Source organism: Chrysemys picta, chromosome 3 (assembly GCF_011386835.1).
Source record: "Chrysemys picta bellii isolate R12L10 chromosome 3, ASM1138683v2, whole genome shotgun sequence".
Lineage (NCBI taxonomy): Eukaryota > Metazoa > Chordata > Testudines > Emydidae > Chrysemys > Chrysemys picta.
The window spans coordinates 165992427-166013343 of record NC_088793.1 but is presented as its reverse complement, the minus strand read 5'-3'; the positions used below and the strand labels follow the sequence as shown (position 1 = coordinate 166013343).

General features: G+C 42.0%; 1 protein-coding gene across 2 annotated transcripts in view; it reads right to left on the bottom strand.

The window, feature by feature from the left end:
* Positions 1 to 20917, bottom strand: part of KCNK2 (potassium two pore domain channel subfamily K member 2) — a 214177-nt gene that overhangs the window by 157717 nt on the left and 35543 nt on the right. Inside the window, exons 2-3 of one of the 2 annotated variants that reach the window (XM_065589482.1) lie at positions 15547 to 15737; positions 10271 to 10385 (exon numbers count right to left, since the gene is read on the bottom strand). Coding sequence is in view for 1 of the 2 variants with exons in the window: in XM_065589481.1 (XP_065445553.1) it covers positions 15547 to 15580 (34 nt within the window). In the remaining variant the exon portion in view is untranslated. The remainder of the gene's footprint in view (positions 1 to 10270; positions 10386 to 15546; positions 15738 to 20917) is intronic. The other variant, XM_065589481.1, reaches the window with a different exon arrangement.

The following is a 20917-nucleotide window of genomic DNA, read 5'->3' as shown; positions in this document are numbered from 1 at the left end:
CACTGTCAGATGCTTCAGAAGGAATGAACAGAATAGGGCAATGTCATGTAGAGCATGATGTTGTGTCCCTGACCATCTTGGGTAATACCCATTGATGTATCTATCCTCCAGCTAATGTATCTAATTATTTTTTGAACATGCTCCTCCTTTTCAGTACAATCAGCATTGGAGTACTTGGTGAAGAGAGGGTGATTTTTAAGTCTGCATTTGCAATGCAGGACTTACTGGTATCCGCGTAAGAGAGCTGAAAGGGTTTTTCTGTCATGGTAGACATACCACCTCCCTCCACAACAGAAGGTAGGATGATGGAAGCATCCTTCCATTGACCTAGCTGCCAGTGGTTAGGTTGGCATCACTACTCTGCTCCGGGATGTGGATTTTTCACACCCTAAGCACCATAGAGATGATGACCTAAATTTTAAGTACATGGAAGGCACAAGTGTATGGTTGCTTTAGGATGAGCAGGGAGATGTGCTTCAATTCTTTAATGTGTATGATACTGGGAAATTATACTATAGCATTTTGACACCAGAAAATACAGAAGTTACAATGAAACAGAACCACCTATTTTACTTACTCAATGCTTGCCATTCCATTTCAAGGCAGGCAAATATTGATCAAAGAAAATTGATTGTCCGCTCTTTCTAAAACATTTTAATTAAATACAAAAGTTTAGAAAGAAGTGCTGATATGTTGTTTCTCTTCTGCTTTTGCCTCTGATAATTTAGCCATGAAAACATTTATTGTTGGTACCCAGGCCTCAACAGGCCAAACTTATCAACCTATCACTCAGTTCTTATTCAGGCAAATTCACACTGGACTTCATTAGAAGCCAGAAAACTGTCAGGCATTCAGGGTCTGACCCAGTGCCCATTGAATTCAACAGGAGTTTTTCCAGTGATTTCAATAGTCTTTGGATCAGATCCTAAATGCTTTTAGTACCTAGCCAGCTAATAATCTTCAAAGGGAGTTTGCTGAAGGAGGGACCTCAGAATTTGGATGAGAAAACAAGAGACAATACTAACAAGGTACAATTGGGAGTAGGGAGACCTCCACTGTATATGAGAACTAAGCATCTCCTTTTCTGCAGTGTATATAGGTTGTGGATGGAAGTGAAAGCACAGCAGAAAGCAGCACCCACTAACCCAATAACATGTAAAATAATCAAATCTATCCATGCATAAATATGATCTGCAAGATGTAGTACCCAATAGTGGCCATACAAGGCATAAACCAGGGGTAGGCAACATGCGGCACACGAGCTGATTTTCAGTGGCACTCACACTGCCGGGTCCTGGCCACGAGTCGAGGGGCCTCTACATTTTAATTTAAGTTTAAATGAAGCTTCTTAAACATTTTTAAAACCTTGTTTACTTTATATACAACAATAGTTTAGTTATATATTATAGACCTATAGAAAGAGACTTTCTAAAAACGTTAAAATGTGTTACTGGCACGCGAAACCTTAAATTAGAGTGAATAAATGAAGACTCGGCACACCGCTTCTGAAAGATTGCCAACCCCTGGCATAAACAGTTTTAAAATTTGGGGCCTAGTTCTCCAACCCTACCTTGTGTCACAGGAACTACTCATATGAGTAAGGACTACTGGATCTATGTATCCTAGATACTTATATAGCCCCCCGTTACCATAATCTCTCTGCACCTCACAATCTTTGATGTATTTATTGTCACAACATCCCTGTGAGGTATCTCTATTTTATAGGTGGGGAATTAAGGTCAGCAGGCAGATTAAGTGCTTGCCCAAAGTCACACAGGAAGTTTGTGGTGGAGCGGGGAATGGAATTCTAGGGTTCTCACATCCCAGGCTAGCATCCTAACCACTAGATCACCCTCCCTCCAGTGGATGGGGCCTCTGATTTTAGAATGCCCAAAACTATCTTTAAATACTTGCATGCATCTCCCCTCAAAGAGAATGGATGTCACACTTCGACTTCTGATAAGTGAAGTTGGCCTTCCCTTCTCAGAGAGACTTTGACCAAGTAATGTCTTGCAGGCAGCAGCTTAATTTCTCTTAACTAAGAGATAGATACAAAGTGATGCCTCAAATTTGCAAATTGCCCCATGGCGTACTCAAAACCTCCAGAGAACTATACCCTGTACAGAATTTTACTCTGTATAATAAGTAAAGGGAAATTAAGAGTATAGATTACATTATTTGCACTATTTATTTTAGGCAACATTAGCACATTTTTAAAGGGTGGCTACTGGGGCAAGACCCTCATCTCTGTTCCTATAGCTTCCTATAGGGAAGAAGGCTGAAGTGGTGTAAACGGATCTTAAAAAATCCATATCAGGCCAGGAGTCCCCCATCACGTAAGTATGGCCTACATTCTTTGTTCCTAGATATATACATTTAAATTAGGCTGTATGAAAATGCATATTGTTTACGTGTGCCCAGTTTACCAGATTACTCTTAAATAGGTGACCTGTGTTCTCTTCATTACTTACCACTCCTCCAATTTTTGTGTCATCTGCAAAACTTTATCAGTGATGATTTTATGTCTTTTCCCAGGTCATTGATAAAAATGTTAAATAGTATATGGCCAAGAACTGATCCCTGCAGGACCCCACTGAAAACACACATACCCCTCGACCATGATTGTTCATTTACAATTACATTTTGAGACCTGTCAGTTAGCCAATTTTAAATCCATTTAACATGTGCCACGTTAATTTTATATCATTCTAGTTTTTAAATCAAAATGTCACAAGGTACCATGTCCTTACAAAGTCTATTTATATTTACATCAATGCTATTATCTTAATAGCCAAACTTGTAATTGCATCAAAAAAAGCTATAGTTAGTTTGACAGGATCTATTTTCCATAAACCCATTCTGATTTGAATTAAATTAATCTCCTTTAATTCTTTATTAAATCTTCCCACCAGGTTTCAGTAATACCAACTAGATCAAATTTATGCTAATAAATTAGCTTCCAATTTCTCTTGTTTGTTACAGAGGGTGCTAATATTGTATAGACAACTAAAGAATTAATTCTCTTCATGCTCTTTGATTAATTTTGTTCTCAACTTGTCAATTTTGTGCTAATTGAGTGCTTATATCTTCCCTCTTTTTACCTTCCCCTTTTTGTTATTAGTTTAATGCCCTCCTGACTATTCCAGCCTGGCCCCAAGGAGATTGGTCTCTCTTCTACTAAGATGGAGGTCATCTAAAACTATACAGCTCTTTCTCCCCATAGAAGGTGAACCAATGTTCTACTAAGCCAAACCGTCCATCCAATGCTGCTTAGCTAGATAATGGTTCTCCTGCCGAATCTTCTGCCTTCCTTCATCCATGGAACGAAAGGATCTCAGCAATGATCTCTTGGACATGCTTCAGCAAACTCAGAAGTGTGCTGAAGAAGAAATCTATTATTTGTGAGATAGCACTGACACTGCATTGCACAGTGATATGAACCATCATCAATGGATCCTGACCAGTCAACTTCAGAAGCCTACTGAATCTTAGAGTGACATCTTGTATCTTGACCCTGGGAAGATAGCACACTGTACTGTTGTCCACCTGTCCTTTGCAGAATGTTCTTTCAATTCTTCTGGGTATTGAATCCCCAACAAAAATAGTATGTCTTCATTGGACAGTTGGAGAACTCTTTCGGGGCAAACTTGATTTCCTTACGGGTTGGGCCAAGCTGCCATCCACAGGTATGGCCTGTGTATCTATTCATTCCCGTGACCAGCTGGATCTTGAGAGATATCTTCCACACTGAGGACCTGGTATCCTCCTGGAAATGTCTACCTGTACAGAATTCCTCTTTTCTTTGCTGGCCACAGCTGCCCATCCTTTTCTGTCTCCAGCTGCATAGAATGCCCCCATATTCTTTCCTCTGGTGGTTATGAACTGCCAGGCCTTCTCTGACATTTTCCTCTGTCCAACTCCGTAATGGTCTGCTCCTTTCTTACTGATTATGCTCTGCAGGCAAGATAGGCTGGAGAATGCCTAGTTTGAAAACCCCACTGAGGCTTAGGCATGATCCAGGGTTTCAAACAGCTCATTAGCTGTGGAGCAGCATCGGGACTTAAGTTTCTGGAGGTAGGCATAGGCAAAGCCACCTAAGTACCTACAGGGTTTAGCAGTAGTTGAGTGGTGGTTGTGAGATTTCATTAGCACCTAAATGTTGGTCTTAGGCACCTAAGTACCTTTGTGAATTTAGCCCTCAGTGCTTCCAGCTCCCAGTGGGGTAAAGAGAAAGGGGAGGAGAAACAGCGCTCCCACTGGAATGCTGCCCAGGACACAATAGTATGCATACCTATGTGCATTATGTTATGTCACCTTCATCTCATCTTCACATGAAGCAGAACAAGAATAAAATTCTGATCTCCATCACCACCCCACTCTCCCATCAAAGAAATATTACATTATTTTTGTATAACTCAGAAATCATTAAACAGCAGCCCTTTTGTTTATTTACTATGCTTTTTTAGTGCACCAGGTAGTGTGTCAAAACACTAAGCAACTAATAAAAGGGCAAGATTACTTTTACCAAGTGTCCTTCCTTCTGCACGAGCCAAATAATCAAGAAGGAAGAGATAAATCATGCAGTGGAGGGATGCCAAAAAGGAAATTTGTCTTCCTATTACTCTGAGGTTTACCACACCATATTTAAATGTTTAAACAACAAGAAAGGTCACAGATAGTTTGCTGTCAGTGTGGTCCAGCTTCCATCTCTTTAAAGAGGCAGGCTTTATCAAAAAATGGGCCTTTGGATGTAAAAATTCCTTTTTCCCCAACCCAGGTTAGTTATGACGGGAAGGAGAAGCAGTGGTGCTGGAACTAGGGGTGCTGCCACACCCCTTCGCTTGAACTAGTAATAACACCAAATACATGGTTTCTATCATCAGCACCCCCACTATAAATAATGTTCCAGCACCCCTGAGGAGAAGTGGTTAAATGACTATTCATTACATGAATAAAGAAATTAAACCAACATCTGGGTGCTTGCCGACATTGTTTAAGTGGATATGCTTTACAAATTATTTGCCCAACCTTAACACATACATTTTTGTTTGGGAGTTCTCTGCAAACAGCATTGCCAAATTATCAAAATTTGCTATTCAAAATTATTAATAAATTTCTTCTGTATGTATTGGTCTGGAGGTCATTTGCAATTTGCAAATATCCGCAATTCATGTTGGTTTCCTTAGTTGCATAAGTCACATAACTTTGCTTCTATTCCTCAGTCAGGAAAAGAAACAGCAGAAATTGAATACACAGTTAGCACTGTGGTGGTTGACTATGCAAATCCTTCAGTCAGGACAGAAGCAATATCATGTGACTTTCATAACTAACCAAAACTGTCCAAATTGTCAATTTTACATATATAGAAAAACATTTACCATCGGCAAGTATTTAAGAATTCATAGACTCATAGACTCATAGACTTTAAGGTCAGAAGGGACCATTATGATCATCTGGTCTGACCCCCTGCACGATGCAGGCCACAATGCCGTCCCTACCCCTTCCCTTGACTCTGCTGTTGAAGTCCCCAAATCCTGTGGCTTAGAGACTTCAATTAGCAGAGAATCCTCCTGCTAGCGATCCCTGCCCCATGCTGCAGAGGAAGGCGAAAAACCTCCAGGGCCTCTGCCAATCTACCCTGGAGGAAAATTCCTTCCCGACCCCAAATATGGCGATCAGTAAAACCCCAAGCATGTAGGCAAGATTCTCCAGCCTGACCCTCGTTAGCCATTATACTATTTACCTGCCATAGCACGGTATTCCTTTGACTAAAATCATGTTTTTCCATTAAACCATTCCCTCCATAAACTTATCTAGCTTAATCTTAAAACCAGACAGGTCCTTCGCCCCCACCGTTTCCCTCGGAAGGCTGTTCCAATATTTCACCCCTCTGACGCTCAGAAACCTTCGTCTAATTTCAAGCCTAAACTTCCCCACGGCCAGTTTATATCCATTCGTTCTCGTGTCCACATTAGTACTGATCTGGAATAATTCCTCTCCCTCCCTGGTATTTATCCCTCTGATATATTTAAAGACAGCAATCATATCCCCCCTCAGCCTTCGTTTGGTCAGGCTAAACAACCCAAGCTCCTCTAGTCTCCTTTCATACAACAGGTTTTCCATTCCTCTGATCATCCTAGTGGCCCTTCTCTGTACCCGTTCCAGTTTGAGTTCATCTTTTCTAAACATGGGAGACCAGAACTGCACACAGTACTCCAAATGAGGTCTCACCAGCGCCTTATACAACGGAAGCAGCACCTCCTTATCCCTACTAGATATACCTCGCCTAATGCATCCCAAGACCGCATTGGCTTTTTTCACCGCCACGTCACATTGTCGACTCATAGTCATCCTGCGGTCTACAAGGACTCCGAGGTCTTTCTCCTCCTCGGTTACTTCTAACCGATGCGTCCCCAGCTTGTAACTAAAATTGTTGTTAGTCATCCCTAAATGCATCACCTTACACTTTTCACTATTAAATTTCATCCTATTTCTGATACTCCAATTCACAAGATCATTCAAGTCTTCCTGCAGAATATCCCTATCCTCCTCCGAACTGGCAATACCTCCCAGCTTTGTGTCATCCGCAAACTTTATCAGCCCACTCCTACAATCTGTTCCAAGGTCAGTAATAAATAGATTAAATAAAATGGGTCCCAAAACCGAACCTTGAGGAACTCCACTGGTGACCTCCCTCCAACCTGACAGTTCACCCTTCAATACGACCCGCTGCATTCTCCCCATTAACCAGTTCCTTATCCACCTCTGGATTTTCATATCGATCCCCATCTTTTCCAGTTTAACCAATAATTCCTCATGCGGTACAGTATCAAACGCTTTACTGAAATCAAGGTATATTAGGTCCACCGCATTTCCTTTATCTAATAAGTCCGTTACTTTCTCGAAGAAGGAGATCAGATTGGTTTGGCACGATCTGCCCTTCGTAAAACCATGTTGTAATTTGTCGCAATTGCCATTAACCTCAAGGTCTTCAACTACTTTCTCCTTCAGAATTTTCTCCAGGACCTTGCACACTACAGATGATAAACTAACAGGCTTGTAGTTACCCAGGTCACTTTTTTTCCCTTTCTTGAAAATAGGAACCACATTAGCTATTCTCCAGTCTAACGGAACCACCCCTGAGTTTACAGATTCATTAAAAATTATCGCTAAGGGGCCTGCTATTTCCCGTGCCAATTCCTTCAATATTCTCGGATGAAGATCATCCGGTCCACCCGACTTAGTCCCATTAAGGTGTTCAAGTTTGGTTTCTACCTGGGATACGGTAATCCCCCCTCCTGTATACCCCTCTGTCACGCTGCTAATATTCCTAATCCCTTCATTGGCCTCATTAAACACCGATGCAAAATAATCGTTAAGATATTGTGCCATGCCTAGATTATCCTTAATCTCCTCTCCAGCTACAGTCTTCAACGGTCCCACTTCTTCTTTCTTTGCTTTCTTCCTATTTATATGGCTGTAAAACCTCTTACTATTGCTTTTAATTCCCCTCGCTAGGTCCAACTCTACACGGCTTTTGGCCTTTCTCACTCTATCTCTACATGCTCTGACCTCACTAAGGTAAGTTTCCTTACTGATCCCTCCCCTCTTCCACTCTTTGTACGCTTTCTGTTTTTTCCTAATCGCCCCTTTGAGATGGTCGCTCATCCAGCTCGGTCTAAATCTCTTGCTTACTAACCTTTTTCCCTTTTTTGGGATACAGGCCTCCGACAGCTCATGCAGCTTTAACTTAAAATAATCCCAGGCATCATCTGCCTTTAGATCCATTAATACGTTTGCCCAATCTACTTCCCTTACCAGTCCTCTTAATTTGTTAAAATTAGCCTTTTTAAAATTATAAACCCTAGTCTTTTTGATTTAATTCTGTTACTCCTTCCATTTAGTTTAAACCGAATTAGCTCATGATCACTGGAGCCCAGGTTGTCCCCTACAACCACTTCCTCAACGAGGTCCTCATTACTCACCAAAACCAAAAAAAATTCAAGCTACGAGTTCCTTTTTGTACATAAGTATTCATGCTAGCAAAAGTTGAATGCTCAAATGTACATAGAAAATGACCATAAATAGGATGTAAATACAGTCAAATTAACTTTTTAAATTCAAATACTTAAAATATTGACACACGCACACACCGTGCTGACTGCTAAAATGAAACAGCCAATTTGAAATCTAACGAGACAAATTGGGTGAGGGACTCTCTTTTATTGGACCAACTTCTGTAGGTGGAAGGGATAAGCTTTTGAGCTTCATAGAGCTCTTCCTCAGGTCTGCAGAAGGTAGCCAGCGTGTCCAAGCTAAATATAAGGTGGGACAGATTGTTAAGCATAAGAAGTTCACACATGCTGAAGGAAACCACTTAAAATGAAATAGGCCATTAAAGTTTAGCAGGCAGTAAAGTGTTTTACAAAGCATTGTAACACGCCATAAAACCATTGTCTCTATTAAGTCCATGGTTATGTGTCCAGCAGAGTTATGAATTTAAGTTCCCAGGCTCATCTTTTGAAAGGGTTGTGCAGGTTTCATTTGACAGCTAAGATTAAGGGATCAGAGATGGAGTGACTGCTTTGTGAAAAGTTTTATCCCAGGGTGATACTGTTTTTGTCTTTTATCATTTTACTGTGAGAGTTCATTTGAGAGTACAGTCTGGTTTCCCCACATAGTTGTTGTTGGGGCATTTGATCCACTGGATGAGGTATAATACAGGTTGTGATGGGCATGTGTAGGACCCATGCATCTTTAAAAGGCATGTTGTGCAGCATATTGATCATTGTAGCAGTGGAGATATATCTGAAGGATTTGCATCGGTTGTTCTAGCAAGATCTAGTGCTGCTTTGAGTTGGTGTGTCCTGGTCTGTGAGGAATTTGCTTCTGATCATGAGCATGGCAGGGTTAGGGGAGGGGGAGAGCCTGAAGGCCAGAAGAGGGCTATGTGAAAGATTTCTCGCAAGATGTGGTCCCCAACAAGTATGGGTTGTAAGTGTTCGAGGATACTCCATACAGATTCCAGTGTGGGGTGGCAGGTGACATCTAGGGGTGTGCAAGTGGGGTTTCCCCTCCCCCCGTATTGAAGCAAATTCTTCTGGGGTATTTGAGTGGCCTTTTCCATTATGCCACTTCTCTGGTTTGGCGCCCTTGTTTAGTGAAGGCAGTTTTAAGGCTGTATCCTTGACTTTCTCTTTGGAGCAAATTCTGTGCTATCCGGCTGTTGATAACAGATTTCTTGGTGTGTCTGGGGTGATTGCTGATCTGTGGAGGTAAGTGATCAGTGGGTTTCTTGGACTCTATTGTTGAAGCTGATGGTGATGTCCTGCTGATGCTGGTGTGGGAGTATTCTAGAGAAAGTTTGATAAATGGAGAATGGTTGAAATTGTGGTAGAAATCTATGAGGGAGTTTAATTAATCTGTCCAGAGGATGGAAATATCATCGAGGTATATCGTTGGATTTGTGGTGCATTTTCCCAGAAATTCTCTCTTGTAGTGGTCCACGAAGAGGCTGGCATATTGGGGTGCCAGCCTAGTACCCTTGGCAATTCCCATGGTGCAGGCAAAGTGTTGTTTGTTGAATGTAAAGCTGGTGTGGGTGACAATGAAATGGATGAGTTTGGTGAAGTATTTGAAGTGGATTTCCAAGCATTATTCATTATCTTGTAGGTATTTAAGCCAGACTACAATGTTGTCATAGTTAGAGATGTTGGTGTATATGGAGTTGATGTCCATGGTGGCAAGGATGGTGTTCTGGGGGAGCTAGTTAATGATGCAGAGTTTCTGGAGGAAGTCATTAGTGTCTTGGAGAAAACTGTCCCTTTGCATGGTGACTGTCTTTGAGGATGGTTTCTATGAGTCCTGATATTCCTTCAGTAACAGTGCCATAGCTGAACATGATGTGTCTGCCTGTATTCCCTTGTTTGTTTATCTTGGGAAGCATGCAATTTGAAATCTAGTAATTTTAAAAGTTTTTATGTACCATCCCTGCCTCAGAATCCCCTGGCCAATTTGGGGGAGGGGACTCTTTAAAGTGTTTTTTTTGTGAAGACCCACACAAACTGGGCAACTTGGACACTGACCAACTAATTTAAATATGGTGAGAGTGGCAGAAGGATGGTCTAGTGGAAAGGGAACTGAACTGTGAATTCAGGAGGCCTGCATCCAATCTCCAGTTCAGCCACAGAGTTCCTGTGTCTCCTTGGCCAAGTTACTTAGCCTATGCCTCAGTTCCCCGTTCTGAAAAATAGAGATAATGCTTACCTACCTTATAGAGGTGTAGCAGGGATAATATTCATTAATTATTGTTAGGCATTCAGATAATGGACAGATGGGGGCCATATAAGCATATAGGCCTGGATCCACAAAAGGAACTTAGGTGTCTAGGGGGGAAAAAAAAAATCACATGTACAACATTGCAATTCACAAAGCCCGATTTAGGCACCTAGGCTCCTATATAATTAATGAGGAGGGATATGATTAACAAAGCCAGCACACTAAGCGGGGAGTCATCTATGCTAGCCAATGGGAGATGCCATCAAGAAGGGCAATGTCTCTCATGTGAATAGGCTCCTATCTCTGCTCGTGAGCCATGGAAGTGGAGGAAGATAGGCAGAGAAGCACCTAACTCGCATTTGGGTTCCAATCAAGTAAGCATGCTCAGAGGCTGCCTAACTGCACACAAAACAGCCTGGAGAGATGGGAGGAAAAGGCAGTCCTCCCTTCTAACCTTTAACCCAGTGGTTAGAGCACTCACCCAGGACGTGAGCTAATACCAGTTCAAGTCCCGCCTCGGCCTGATTAGAAGAGATTTGAACAGGGGTCTCCCACCTCTCAGGTGAGGCTCCTAACCTCTGGACTATGGGATATTTTAACATGGGGCTCCCTCACTCTCTCCTATTGAAGTTGTTCCACTTTAATTATATAATTAAATATTAATTGGGCCAGAGAAAGAGAGACTGACACCATAGCCTAGTGGTTAGGGCACTCCCCTGGGAGGTAGGAGACCACTGTTTACATCTCTTCTCCTCATCAGCCAGAGGGAGAACACAAACTGATGGTCTACAACATCCTGGTTGAATGTGCTAACTACTGGGCCAAAGGTTCTAAGGGAGGTCATCTTCCTCTCTGGCCCCACCCCTGGCTGTTTTGTGTATGCAAGGAGGCCATCTCTGAGCACGCTTACCGGACCAGGCACCACATGCAAGACAAGCAGATGAACACCTATCTTCCTCTGATTCACTGACGCCTCTGAAGCTTAGGGGAGGAGATAGGCAACTGGACACCTAGAGCAGCATGCATGCTCAGGGGAAAGAACTTAGGCACCTATGGAACTTTTACTGCAAAACCTTCAGTGCCAAGTGAGTTTAAGTGCCTATAGAGTTAGCTGGTAGGTGAATAGCACATTTGTGGATTACAGTGACACCTAAAAAGACACCTTTAGATACCTAAGTAGCTTTGTGGTTCCATTATTGGGCATATAGCTGTGTGGAAAGTGCTACCTGGCTGTCACAATAGCAATAACAGAACGCAATGGTTTTCAAATGTTTTCATACTATTGATCACTTCTTAAGACTAAGGTCTTTGTAGATCGCATCCCCTTCCAATTGTCTACTCCTTCCCTCCAGTAGTCATGGTAACTGATTACATTAAGACAGTATTAAACAGGACAAGACAAAAATAAATTCACATTAATATGCTGCTGCTTAGCTCTCTCGCCCTCATTTTCTATATACATTGTTTATTTCTTCTCCCTAGGTATAGGACTTCACACTTGGTAAGACTGAATTTCTACTTATTGCCTGGTGCTCACATTGCTCCAGTCTCACCAGTCTCTTTGTAGTTTGTCTGTCCTGTGCATTTGCTACCTTCCCAAATTTCACATCAGTCACAATCTTCACCACAGTTGAGTTTGCACCAAAAGAAACACTGGGCCATGAGACACGACACAAATCATAGGCTAGGTCTACACTGGGGGGGGGGGGCGATCGATTTAAGATACACAAATTCAGCTATGTGAATAGCGTAGCTGAATTCGATGTATCCTATTCGACTTACCCCGCTGTGAGGACGGCGGCAAATCGACCGCTACGGCTCTCCCGTCGACAGCGCTTACTCCTCCTGACGAGGTGGGAGTACGCGCGTCAATTCGGGGATCGATTTATCTGTCTAGATGAGATGCGATAAATCGATCCCCGAGAGATTGATTTCTACCCGCCGATCCGGGCGGGTAGTGTAGACTAGCCCATATAGGCTGCGCCCAAGTGTAAACAGCTTCTGAAACAACGTCTTGAGCTGACCTACAGCTGCAGGAAACATCATTGCTTGAAGGAACATAAGGTACAAGAGTTTAGTACAACCTGTCTGGTGAGACCACTGACCTAAGGCACTGTTTGACCAACTGCCAGTCCTGCAGATGTTTTAAACAACTGGAACTTGAAAGTGCTGCTGTGGGAAACCCTCCAATTCTTTTATCTTTCCGTTTCAAACATGACACTGTTTTAAAGCACCTAGAATTTCCAATTGGCTTCCTATTTTTTTATTCCCCTTTACACACTTCCATCTCAGCCTCTCAGGTATGTTTGGAAAATGAAGTCCTGGTAGTGCTATTTGGGGTAACAGGATGTTTACTAGATTGTAATATTTCCTCTGTTAACCTAGCCTCTCTAATTTTATATTATGGCTTTACTGGCAATGTCTATTCTGTGAGTACACAAAGAGCAACATGGCTATGCAGTCAGAGTAAAGCCCTATTAGAGATTACTTTAAAAAAAAATACTGCCTGCTCTGAATGACCCTTAGGCATGATGTTATTATTCACAAGACCGGGTTTTGCTCCACTGTCCATGGCCAAAATTTCCCCTAGCCCTTCTGTTGTACTGTGCATCAGTCAGCTTCTGAGTTTGACGCATTTCACTAGTGTAGTAGGACTACAATTTGAGAAGGATGAAAGTTTAATATAAACTAAAGATACGTTTATTAATACAATGTAAATATAGCACTCGAATGCTACAGGGTTTCTGGGGAAATCAGCTTACACTCCCTCTACTGCATTCACTTGCTTTAACAGCTTTATTGACAATAAGCAGCATGATGGCCTTCATTAAGGGCGGGGGAGGGAGGGAAAGAAATCACATCCATCACAAAGAACTGATCACTTCTGGAACGAGATTGCCATCTCATTCTGAATTTACATGGCTCAACTGCTGTTTGCTTCAGGATGTGTATAAATCCCACTAAATCTATCTAATAATGGACACAAGTTGCCAATAATATCACTATTGAGCATTCAAATTTTCAGAGGTTAAAACTGATGCATCAATCTTAAGTCTTTCAGTTGCACTTGAAGTATTGCAGCTTGCAAGGTACAATTCACCACAGGCATCCATGAGCCACAGAACTGAATGCACAGCAGATAAAATTCATCCCTCCTGTCTCCCAAAATAGTTAACACAGGTTTTATTCAAGGAACTAATTTGGGTTTTGAGGCTAGGAGGGGACTCCACTGACCCAGCCTGGTCCTGCTTCAGCAAAGCACATGCTGAACTTCTCTCCAAGGAGGTTGCAAGGCATTCCTCCCTTATGAAGGTAACCCGGCCACTGGATCTTTTTAAATGCTGTCCCAGCAGTTCCCCCTACTGCAGGCCAACTCTAACGCTGCTTTCTGCACCAGCCTACTGGGACCTGATGCAGAACACAGGTTCAAACCATGCCCTGTAACACTAATGTCAAAACAGCCTGGGTGCCAACTTCGTTTGACCACCTTCCACAAAAGGATGAATTATTCTCAGTATGAAGAATTGAGAATTAACTGTTAGCTTCTGAATTTGTTTCCTGTAGTTGGTTAATGCCACAGTCCTAATATAATTTTACAGACAGAAGGGGCCAAATCCATGTGTGACATTTCCTTTGACACAGGGAATGAGCCCATAGGTAGTTCTTTCCTTTCTTTTTATGTGGGAGGTTCTCTTTTAACTAAGGAAGCTGAGATTTCAGACTAACCACAACACCTGCTGTGAAGTTATGTTCATCATATAAATACACAGTCACACCTTTTATTAAATGCAGATTGTGTAATAACACTATGGCTGTGTTCCATTATGAGGTTGAATGTTAACATAATAACTAGTGTTATCATGTCAAATGATGGCTGCATGTACATGTAATAAGGCTGTGTACTAAATATTCTGAGAACCAGATTCTGGCACCCTTACTGATGTTGAATAGCACCTTCCTCTGAAAGCAGGCTTAGTGCTCTGCTTGAATTCTAGTGTAGGTAATTGCATTCTGCCTACCTAAGTGCTCCCTGTGGTTTCACAAAAGTATTCTTCATATTTTGTGCTGGACTGACGCGTAATGTTGTTGTGGGCTGTTAAACCGCTGCCATACTATTTTGGGTGAAATTATGAGCGGGGGATCACTGGAGATATTATTCAAGATACATTTAACATTTACTTAATATTTAATTAGTATTGAAAATTAAAATATTTGTCATTTTATTTTTCTCCCAAAGTTTCAAGACTATGTTATAAGATAGTGACTTGCAAATTATTAAACAAGTTTTCTGTTCAAAGGAGACAGTACACATTATTCTCTAATATCACATTGACTTCCCATGGGGTGGGGAAGTAAGAAGTAAAATACGGAGAAATCACCCAGAGTTATATTTAATTCCAACATTTACAGCCAAGTTTCATATCTTAAAAATAGGTTTATGTAAAGGAATAATTAACAAAAGCTTAAGTTAAATCCAGTGAATGATAGCCCTTATTTTTATTATAGTGCCAAGTATTTGAGAAGATTTTAGCATAACCCAGCATGCAAAAGAAAGATGAATCCTACTTCTGTTTCAGAAATACCAAATTATGAACAATAATCCAAAAAAATTGCGAATGAAAACATTTACATTCAAGAATTAGCTTCCATAGATTGGCATTAAGAGCTTATTCCTGAAAGGTGATGGGCTCTAGCCCGGATTCAGGGAATCACTTAAGAATGTGCTTAGTTTTAAGTTCAATACATATTTGACTTAAGGAGGACTACTAAGTACTAATGTGTTCAAAGAAAAGCAAGCACTTAAGAGTTTTGCTGGGTCAAAGTGTTCAGCATATTTCAGGATTGAGCCCTAAATAGATATTGAAGTGTATGTGTACTTCAAGATATATCATTGGGGTATATTAGATCAGCTCAAACTTCCTAAATGATAACTGAAGACAAATTATAGAGAAATTAGTGGATTTGCTTAAGTTTTCTCATCTAAATACAGGGAAAGTTAAAGATGTATACACATAATTTGTCCATTAAATAATGGAGTTACCTATAAACCTTAATTTAAGATTTTAGTTTCAAAAGAAACCTGATAAAATATTATCCGTTTATTTGGATTTGGCAGGTAAATTGAAAGCCATTGAACTGTACCTTCAAGATAGAAATTAGTTCATCAGATCCACCATGTCAAGTTCCAGAGTCTGATCAGACATTCAGAATTACAATATCACCAAAATTATGCAATATGGGCTATTTGTCTATAGTAATGATACTTACAGTAGAAGTTATGTCTTCTTTGTGGGTTCCTCATTTGGTGATGTAATTTTCAGAAGTCACCATCTTTTTGTTCTTAGATACAGCAGTTCCTCCATGGTTCCTTTTAAGTACTGTTTGGAACAAGCTGTTTTCTCATAGTATATTTCCTTAAGTGCATGTAAATTCTGTGCTTGGATTTCCTGTCCAAAACACTGAAGTGTATACAAGAGTCAGTCAGTCATCAGGAATAAAAAGTACATAGCATGTATATGGCATTTTACATCTTCAAAGCACTTTACAAATGGTAGCTGATTTCATCATTTACTTTTTGTTCACTTTCCTCCTGAACAAAATCACTGAGAGTTCCTTAGTAGATTGAACACCCAAACCATAAATGGTCCAGAAGATTTTAAAAGGCCAGAAATTCTTTACGGTGAATGAAGAGTTCAAAATCATTAGTCCTATTTATTCTGTCTCTCAGAATATTTACCATTCATGAACAAAACATGTACATGCAGTAGGTCATGTAACCGCTACCGTAATAATATCCCACCTATATTTTAGAGGCCCACCATGCTTTGAAGTACATAAGGTTTCTATTCTTTAAAAAGACAAGAGTTATTTTTAAGCTCATGGGCTTGCTAAGCGCAGGCTTTTCATGCTTGTAGTAACATTCCTGGAATCCATTAATGTGAACTGATTGAGAAATTAACCAATCCTCATAGGATTTGATTTTATTGTTCCTTATTACATTTTAATCAATGGGGGAAAAAAAAGTTACTAAAATTTTATTCCAACTTCAAACATATTGTAAATATCCAAGAATTACTTAAAGGAAAAAATCTCTCTTAGGTTGCACACTGCTTTTTGCAATGCTCAGAAGTCATAGATTTGAAGCATATTATGTTTATGTAAGTTCCAGGGAAAGAGAGAATATATGCCAGAGAGTTATACATGTTCAGCTGTTAAGAAAGCAAGTTGCTCTGGTACACTGAACCTACAGAAACTGGTCTGTGTCATTATATCAGCCTAAAACCTGTAGAAACATAATTGCCATAGTAAAGTCATAACAAAATACAGCTGAGCAGCACTATTTTAGGTAATGTGTTGATCTAGTAGTAATACAATCTGTTTTGGAATTTCTAGGCTTATATTAGATTTTTGAACATCTGGTTTTAATAGGTTAATATATGTGATAATATTCATTATACACTATTTTCCAATACAATTTCACAATGCAGACATCCATCTACAATAGAGGCAACTTTGCAATAAAAGAAAATTTGTTTTGATGTATTCATTATTTTGTGACTTTCAACTGTGACCATACATTTCCTTGTGCCTAGTCTGCAATCCCTAGCGTATGTTTGCATACTCTGGATTTGGCAAAAATCTGGAAGCTTTGCCCACCATTTAAATCTACTATTGGGCCCAATCCTGTTCTCACTGAATTCTAAGGGAGTTATGCCATAGATTTCTAAGGGACATAGTTTGGTCCCAGTTCTTCTGAACAGAGCCACACACAGTAAGCTTTAGAGCAGGGGTGGGCAAACTATGGCCCGTGGGCTGGATCTGGCCCACGAGCCATTTTAAGCCGGCCCGCGAGCTCCTGTTGGGGAGCGGGGTCTGGGACTTGCCCTGCTCCGCCGTGCCAGCCAGGGCACAGGGTCAGGGGCCACACCACAGAGCTCCCGGAAGCAATGGCATGGCCTGCTCCGGCTCCTAAGTGCTCCAATGGCCCCCTCTAGCGCTCCAACAGGAACTGCAGGGGCCGTGCCTGAGGACAGGGCAGCGTGCAGAGCCATCTGGCAGCCCCTCCGCATAGGAGCCGGAGAAGGGACGTGCTGTTGCTTCCAGGAGCCGCTTGAGGTAAGTGCCGCTTGGAGTCTGCACCCCTGAGCCTCTCCCTGCATCCCAAACCCCAGCCCTGATCCCCCTCCTGCCTGCCAAACCCCTCAATACCAGCCCGGAGCACCCTCCTGTACCCCAAACCTCTCATCCCCAGCCCCACCCCAGAGCCCGCACCTCCAGCTGGAGTCTGCACCCCAACCCCCTGCCCCAGCCTGGAGCCCCCTCCCACACCCTTAACTCCTCATTTCTGGCTGCATCCCAGAGTCTGCACCCCCAACCAGAGCCCTCACCCCCTCCCGCCCCACAACCCCAATTTTGTGAGCATTCATGGCCCACCATACAATTTCTATTCCCAGATGTGGCCCTCCGGCCAAAAAGTTTGCCCATCCTTGCTTTAGAGCAAAATATTGTGTCACTGAGCAACAGTATAATATTCTGTTTGTGGACTATCTTTATGCCGTCTTTTGTTGTGGTAATGTGCCCATTGCTAAGTCAGTCTGATTAGCGTTCAAGCATTTCCACCTCTAGTGATTTTATGAGTCTTGTGATATTTGATGTTTTTCTTAACACCTCAACTCTTGGAGTAAGGTAAATGCATAAGGCTGGGAAAGAAAAACATGAATCTCAAAGTCTCAGAACCAAATAAAGAGCTCCTAACAATTTCTTTTACTCGTGAATTTTAAACAAAATCATGATTTGGGGGCTCTGACTAATGATTTTTGAACAGTTGGGGTTGGTAATATGGGTTTTAAATATTGTGTGTGTGTGTGTGTGTGTGTGTGTGTGTGTGTGTGTGAGAGAGAGAGAGAGACTGTGTAAGTCAGTATTATTGTAAGAATTGCCATGTTATTTGTTAGTAATTCTGTGAAATAAGTAGCTCTGTAAGTGAAAGATGTTAATCTATTTTCTTCTCCTTTAAACAGAGCAGCCCAAATCTTGTTACAGACACAGCTGCCATTTTGTGTTTCAGTTCAGATACAGAATGTCACTTTGCTCTCACTTACTGTGAAATAAAGGTAAACTAGGCTGAAGAGGCATTTTGTTCTTTCTGTGGAACACACAAATGTTTTAAAGGCTGCCACTGAAGCGGCAATAAGAATCTGTCCCATAAGAAACCACACATCAGGACTTTTATAAATAAGTAAAGACATTATTGGACCTGAAATAGATACTATAATAGTGTAGCTTAGCATCTGCAATGCTTCTGTAATGCATGTTGCAATTCAGAGATATAAATTATGAATTGTTTTTCATAGGACATGTTTTTGTGCTCTAATTCTGCATGGGACCCTTGACTTGTTTATTTATAAGTGAAATGTTTCACCTGGACTATTATAGTTTCTTTATTGAAACAATCAAATAAATTTCACTACTAGATATACATATACAGGGCCTGCTAGTTAGGCACAGAACTTTGCACATTGCATGTCTCATTTCGGTGAGCAAGTGCCACAAGTATGTGTGTGAATCTGGTACCTGTGAGTTTGAGAACCAATTCCAATTAGTAATGTATGGAACAAATCAGATGGAATAACCGGATCATCACTTGCTATGAATCAGGAGTAACTCCACTGATGTTAGTGGAGTCTCACTGGTGTAAAAATCAGTTTGAGAGGAGAATCAGGCTCTGTGATGACTAATTAACCACATTTTCTTGAAACTTCAGGAAATGCAAATTTCACTCAGAGAACATGTCCTAGGAATCAGAGCAGACCCAACTCGTTTTATTTAAGACAGAGAGTGTAAATCCTGTTTTAAGTGCCAAACAACATAACCTTAACTCTAGCATTGCCATGGCTCTATCATGAAACTTGCTTTAAAATCCCAGATTATCAGGAAAACTGGTAAAATAGCTCTCCCCACATTGCAGCAACACTGCTCTTTTCAGCTTGATCCTTTCCTTCCTTCTCCCTCAACCCTACCCTGCCCTCAGCAGCCCTCTAGTCTCCTCTTTAGAGAGCAGTTGGCCCCAGAAGTCATCAATGTCAAATACAACCATTAGAGCAAAAAGTAACGGGTTCCATATGTTTGTCACGCTTTATGAAACAGTTCTGCTTAGGTTTGTTTTCTGTTGGTTTCTAATGTTTACTTTATGTTCATCTGTGGTTTTTCCAGTGTCCTTTACAATTTGTGCATGTGTATTTTCTGCAAGTAGGAAACATTTGTTTGGATCTAGTTTATCAACACTGAAACCCTTAAAACGTCAGAGAGATCACCACAACATTTTTTCCTTTTCCATAATGAGACAAAGTAAGTTGATTTGCAATTCCTTTATGCTGTTTCCCTTTTTGACTACATCTTAGAATGGGAAAATATGGTGACTGATATTTGCTCAAAGTGTGACATCCACACTCTAATTAATTAATTAATTAATGGAGATATCCTATCTCCTAGAACTGGAAGGGACCTTGAAAGGTCATCAAGTCCAGCCCCCTGCCTTCACTAGCAGGACCAAGTACTGATTTTGCCCCAGATCCCTAAGTGGCCCCCTCAAGGATTGAACTCACAACCCTGGGTTTAAGCAGGCCCTGTTGTACTAGGTGTGTTAGGAATAAATGAGTCGGTGTTATTGAACTGTTTTAGTATTAATGGCTAGGGTTACCATATTTTGTGCCTCCAAATGGAGAACACTCCACGGCCCCCGGCCCCGCCCCCAGCCCACACCCCCCGCCCAACCCCGCCCCCTCCCCAAAGTCTCCGCCCCCTCCCCTGCTTCCCGCGAATATTTGATTCGCGGGAAGCCTGAAGCAGGTAAGGGGTGTGGGGGGGGGGAGGAGGCGCGGCCCAGGCTGTCCCCCCGGCGGCTCCAGCCTGGGTCGGCTCGGGCCCTGGGGTGCCGGCTCCCCGCCGGCCCGGCTGACCCGGCTCCCCGCCGGCCCGGCTGACCCGGCTGACCGGCTCCCCCGGCTCCCCCCCGGCCCGGCCGGCCCGGCTCCCCGCCGGCCCGGCTCCCCCCCGGCCCGGCTGACCCGGCTCCCCGCCGGCCCGGCTGACCTCCCGATTTTCCCGGACATGCCCGGCTTTTGGGGATTTCCCCCCGGACGGGGATTTGAGCCCCCAAAAGCCGGACATGTCCGGGAAAATCCGGACGTATGGTAACCCTATAATGGCCCTCTTTGCTGTCCTCTACCTTTAGACTACTTATGTTTCTCAGCAAACAACCAGAGAAATAGATAAAACAAAATATTCTTGCTGGAAGGTTGCAACATAACACTATTTTATTTCTAAGAATTCAAAAACACACAAGAAACCAAAAATAAACCAGACATACAAAGCAGGCTGCTCCCTAAAATAGAGAGGCACAAGTTACTCCACCTTACTGTAGACTGGCTGTCTGCAAAGTGACTGCTCCCAGACCCAGGCTTTGCTATAGAGCTCCCTAGCCTGCAAGCAGGACTAAGGAACCCCCGTCTCTTAAGCAACCGCCATCTCTTAAAGCTATAGATTGCAATTCCAACACAGTTCAGACTTTCTAGGGCTTTAAAGACATATATATGCTAAATATTTGTTTTTTAAATTATATGCACTTTGTGCCTTGACT